The sequence below is a fragment of the Austrofundulus limnaeus genome, unplaced genomic scaffold (assembly GCF_001266775.1).
Source record: "Austrofundulus limnaeus strain Quisiro unplaced genomic scaffold, Austrofundulus_limnaeus-1.0 Scaffold19, whole genome shotgun sequence".
In the NCBI taxonomy this organism is placed as follows: Eukaryota; Metazoa; Chordata; class Actinopteri; order Cyprinodontiformes; family Rivulidae; genus Austrofundulus; species Austrofundulus limnaeus.
This window is the reverse complement of record NW_013952421.1, coordinates 3,327,741-3,333,218: the sequence shown is the minus strand read 5'-3', so window position 1 is coordinate 3,333,218 and position 5,478 is coordinate 3,327,741. Positions and strand designations below refer to the sequence as shown.

Sequence of the window (5,478 nt, the reverse complement as noted above, 5' to 3'; positions counted from 1 at the left end):
CAAAACAGGCTAAAATGAGTACAAAATAGACCAAAGCGAGTATGAATTGTGCTTAAAGGAGTGCAAAATGAGCTAACATGCGTATGACTCATAGCATGCAGCTTCTTTTCATATCYATGAAAGGATGGTTACAAAATACTGAAATGCAAAAAGTATGCTGTGATTACTTAATCCTGAGCTGACGAGCTCATGATGAAAATAATCATTTTTACTGGAAGTCTTTTTTTTTTCTGTTATGGAGCTAAAACTCTTAATGCTTTCATTTTAACMTACACTTTATCAACTTATTTACATAACTTGTTATTTGATTCAGAACATATGGGAATGACTGCCAGATTAGATAAGACCAAATAAATGATAAATGTTCTCTGGTGAAGTGCCCTTGAGTCCTCTCAGTTCCAGCTGAGTCTGTTTGGTCCTCTCGGCTTACCGACATGCTTCTGGTCCAGGCATCAGCATCCAGAAGATAATGTGGGGGGGGTGAATGCCTGCGGACTGACCAGGACCAGCCCTGGCTTGACTTTTCGCCCAGCTGCTGGAATGGGAAACCGATCCTCGTGTCCACGTGTTTGTGTCATTTCCATCTCGTTTGCATATGTAAACCGGCCTCGCCTATGGCTCCKCGGCTGCACCGAGCGCGGCGGCCGATTGGTCGGCCGCGAGCCAATGGGAGAGCGGGAGCCGTCTGGCCCCGCCCCCCCAGACACGTTGCCTTGGGAGAAGCTACACGGGCAGAGYACTGGCTGTGGCCGCTGCTTCGCCGCTCACACGCCGCACGTCCCGCACTCAGCTCTTCTCTGGACCCACACAGTTCTGCCGGATTCCCCGCAGAACAAAGGAGGAGGAACGACCAGCCGCCGCATCCTGAGGACGGTAGGAGACCTCCAACATCACCCCTACCACCACACACTGACAAAACAGCAGCGGCTATGTATGAAAAGACGCGTGCTGCTAGCTTAAAAAAAAAAAACATAAAAATCTAACCTGGCTAGAGGAATTTCATAGTCATAGGAAGAAAAATTAAAAATTAGGTAATACAGGCATTCTTCTGCTGTTCCTGTTTTTGGTTCTGGTATTATATAATCTACGAGAGTGCATCTAAATTCACTAAAACAATGAGGAAGTCTATTGTTTTTTACTCAAGGCGGACAGATCCGATCATTATCACTTCTCCCTCTAAAATACTGATGTCAGACCTGATGTTCACGTACTTGGGTTATTTAATGGTGGGCATCCGCATTCAGGTTGCTAATATCTGGCATTTTGTGTGTCCTTTAATAAACACTGTAAAATATCCACTGTATAAGATGCTATAAAATGGTGAGATTATTTTTTTAGTCAGAATATTGGGCTGTGAGTGTGAGGTGTAGAGATGTAGTAATAAAAAGAAAGCCCAGGGCAAATTGATCTTTGAACAAACCTGACTTGTTGGTTTTTTGCACAAGTAAATCAAACCAGGGCTAAAACAAGTCACGACACTGACTGGATGCTAAATTCCTTCTTCTTTTTTTAAGCTGTGTTGAATGCATTGTTACATAAAAAAAGGGGAATGGCTCTTCCAGCTGACACTAATGAGATCCACATTGTAAACATTCTAGATTAAGTAATTTCTGATAACTCTCTGGAAGACGTGAAACACAGTATTCAGATTGTAAACACTCTTTTTTTTTTTTACTTATAAACTCAATTGTCTAGTTTTTATTTAAATAGATTTTTAATTTGTAAACAAAAACAGGTGAAAATATAAATTAGTGCCTTTTGGGCCTGGATGAGGAGGTCCTGTAAATGAATAAGCCCCTCTGCTCCACCCTCCTCTTTGACAACAACCTCAGAAAGTGGCCGTCCTGAAACAAAGAAGCAGCGAGTCGTTACCTCTTCTGCCCTCCGATTTCACAGGAAACCAGAGCCCAGCCAGACGTTTAACCGTTCAAAACACTAAAAATAATCCCTGAGCTGAAAAGGCTGCTCTCACTTCCTTCATGCGCTAATCGCCAAGGAAACGCGTTGAAGCTCCAGCAACCAATTAGGCATCTGTGAAGAGCTTTTGATTTATTTTCCCGTCTTCCTTTTTTATTCACGAGCCATTCCTCGATCGAGAACAAGCAGTTCTAGCTTTTATTGTTCTTTAACTGCACGTCAAGTGTCATCTTTGTGGAAGAGGGTCAACAKTCCTCTGATGCAGACCCCTGCCCCCCTTTGAATAAACAAGCATCTCTGTGAATGGACGTGGTAGCAGCTGGGAGGCTTGGAAAAATAAAAAAATTAAAAAAAATGGGTGAAGGGGAGGAAAAAACCCATCGTCATCCCTGAATCTGCACGAATCTATAAAACGGAGAGATTTGTTTGAATGAGGAGAACTTGGGACACGTGACGCTCTGAGGTGTGGAGTATCGGGTGGTGTTTGCTTTTGATGGTGGTTAGCCTGTGTTTACTGGCTCAGGTGTTGCATCTGCAAAACAAACAGGTCATTGTGGTCTGACAACTACCATCTGCTCTGCTCCGCTCGCTCCGTTGTCTCTGTCTTTATTCTCGTCTGCTCGCTTGGAGATGCCCGTTTCTCTAAGTTATTATTATTCTAATTCAAGCAAACTCGCAGCGCTTGCTCAAGGACACTGCAGTAGTTATTTTGACTTGATTTAGTTACATTTTGGTCAGTCTCTGCAATTATAGTTGTAATTTATGCCTTTTGTGTGTGTGTGTATCGTTGCACTAAAGTGAGTTTCTCTCCCTCAGGTCAGTGATGGTCAGTGCTGGTTAGAGCCCGCAGCTGAGGATGTCTGCTACAGATTCGGACAACTCCATTGACTGGCTGGCTAGTGACAATGAGGAGAACGACAGCGAACAAGAGCCCGACTGTGCTTCGAAGAACGCTCAGGCGGAGGCTGCTCCGTCCCCCGGCAGCCCTCCCCGCCCGGGCCTGTCTGACGGCGGCAGGCCCAAGGAGGGCGGCGGTGACTGGAGCGAGGTCTCCAGCCGGGGATCTCCTCGCCGCCTTGAGAAAACAGACAGAGACGCTGCCGTCGGGCTGTATAGAACCCAACGTGGAGAGAAGGTGACCGGCAAGAGCACTCAGCCGGTGAAGAGACCTCACAGCTCCGCGGAGGAGCAGAGCAAGGAGCGGCAGCTCATTTCGTCAGAGAAGGATCAAATGTTTAGCAGCAAGGTGAGCACCTCTCATGTTTGCTTCCCGGCAGGAGGCAGCTAACAGAATCAGCAAAACTTAGGACATGCCCTATCACCCAGRTCGCGTCCCCTGCTGATTTTCAGCCATTTCCAGTAAAGATGAGCCTCCCATGCAGCCACTGAAGGACTGTGGGTCATGCTTTTTTGGAGAAATCGAGGCACTTCATACTAAGTCCAGGGCTGCTAGTCAGTTAGCCGTTATTTTGAAGCCAACATGGGAAAGAAAAGCTGTTTATGCTGCTGTGATATCAGCCTTCCAGAAGGTGTTTGAGCGTGTTATGTCACCTGCCTACAAATCAATCTATTATCATTCGCAGTGCGTGGAGCTACAGTGCTACATTCATCCACTGTCATCAATCTTGAATGGCCTTCGTTCAGGGAGATACAAAGAAAGTAAGTCAATCATTTCATTTGCTCTCTGCCTTTTTTTTTCTTCTTTTTTAGCAAAGTAAGAACACTGTAAATAAGAATACTAGCTTTCTGGTGTTCATCCTCTTCTGATACAGAAATGATGATCACAATATTTTTAAAATATTTTCGTAAAAACGTGTTTCTTTAAAGAGATATGGGAGGTTTCTAAAGCTTTGCCCACTGTCTTCTTAAAAAACTGAAGAAAATCTTTTGTGCATGTATGTTCCTGAAATTAGGAGAGTGAGTTCACGAAATTGCATCGCTGCAGGACCAACCACAAATATTCACGTTCTGTGTGGGTGTTTTGTAACAGAGATCATTTTGGCTAGCAGCCGCAGTATTTTGTGAGATAAGGACAGCCTGAAAGTAAGGTTATTTTACCCTAACAAGTGCAGGAAGCTTCACACTTTGCACTTCCTTCTAAACTTGGCAGAGGGGAGTGGGAACATACTGTACCACACACTGCAGAGAAAAGCAGCTGCTGTTTGTGTTTTTTGTCAGTTAGGCATTATTTGCGCCTTTTGGAAGAAATAACCACATCCAGACGAGCTCTCCAAACTGCTTAGTTTGGGATCTTGGTCAAACCCAAACCTTGTGTGACCCGGGACTTCCCGTTCCCAGAAGCAGGGAGTCCGTTCCTCCGTACAAACATTTTTTTTTGCACAACCCATCTGCCTCGCAGACTCAGCCCTGCTGTCCAACATGATTCAACGTTCTTCTTCTTCTTCGTTTCCAGGACTCAGCAGCTTCCAGGAGAGCGTGGCCATGGACCGGATTCAGAGGATCATGGGAGTCCTGCAGAACCCCTTCATGGGGTAAGTGCGAGCCACGTTCTCTTCTGTTTGAATGGACCTCCGGTGAAAACTCTACCCCCGGCATCGAAATGCAGTTAGCCTTCTAAGTGGTCTCCATTATGCCTCTGACACATTGCTCACAGCAGGTTTCTGCTACCCCCACACATTCAGGATAAATTTACTGCAGAGATGGCTGAGTCGCTCTTTAGCTGGGCATCTCATTAAAAATGTATCACGCTCCACTGTGGGCGAAGCACGCTTGATTAGCTCTCCACTGGCCAGACGGTGTAATGGAGTATGATACTACCTATTTGAAAGAGAAAGTTCTATTTATACAGTAGTATTAAAAGTAGTGATTTTTCCCTGTAAAAAAGTAATAATTAAATGTACCAGCCAATTTCAGACAGCTTAATTGGCTTGTTACATTATTGTTTATATAAAACATACTCTCTTTATTAAAGTGGTTGTTTATTATCTGCATACAAGCTAAAAGAATTGGGGGTCTGTGAGTAAGTTATAAACATCATTATTTAACCTGTTGTAGATACTCAGACTGGGTTTGGAGAAATAGAGTTTAATTCTGACCTGACTGGGCTGAAAGCTAACTCAAGCTGTGTTACGACCATTTTACACTGGTATTCCCACAGAAAATAATACAACACTCCTACAGGAAGTGCCTCAAGCTGCACAGGAAGTGCTACACCTAGCTGCTGCTACCATTTGGACTAGCAAATAACTACAGAATTTTACGTAAAAAGCTATTTGCTCAGTCTGGTCAGAGAAACTATTTGTCCACACTGAGGATGTATCCACAACTAATATGATTAATGCTCATAAATTTTCTGCAGAACCCCATTTCAAAAGAGCTGAACTATGACTTTAAGGGAGAAAATGTCGTCTGCCATCACTAATATGCACCTTCATATACATATATTTATTTACTGTACTAGGTATATGTACATTATATATCACGTGTGTGTTTTTGTTTTTCTTTTATTTATTTTTCTTTATTCTATCTCACCCTCTCCTGTATTGAGCTGCAGTAATGTACAAATTTCCCCACTGTGGGATCAATAAAGTCTTATCTTAT

At 43.8% G+C, this 5,478-nt stretch overlaps 1 protein-coding gene across 1 annotated transcript in view; it reads left to right on the top strand.

The window, feature by feature from the left end:
* Positions 1-726: 726 nt before the first annotated feature.
* The window catches only part of ciartb (circadian associated repressor of transcription b), a 9,740-nt gene continuing 4,988 nt past the window's right edge, over positions 727-5,478 (top strand). Inside the window, exons 1-4 of the mRNA XM_014003633.1 lie at positions 727-873; positions 2,734-3,163; positions 3,501-3,576; positions 4,331-4,409. Of these exons, the coding sequence (XP_013859087.1) occupies positions 2,774-3,163; positions 3,501-3,576; positions 4,331-4,409 (545 nt within the window). The 5' untranslated portion in view covers positions 727-873; positions 2,734-2,773. The remainder of the gene's footprint in view (positions 874-2,733; positions 3,164-3,500; positions 3,577-4,330; positions 4,410-5,478) is intronic.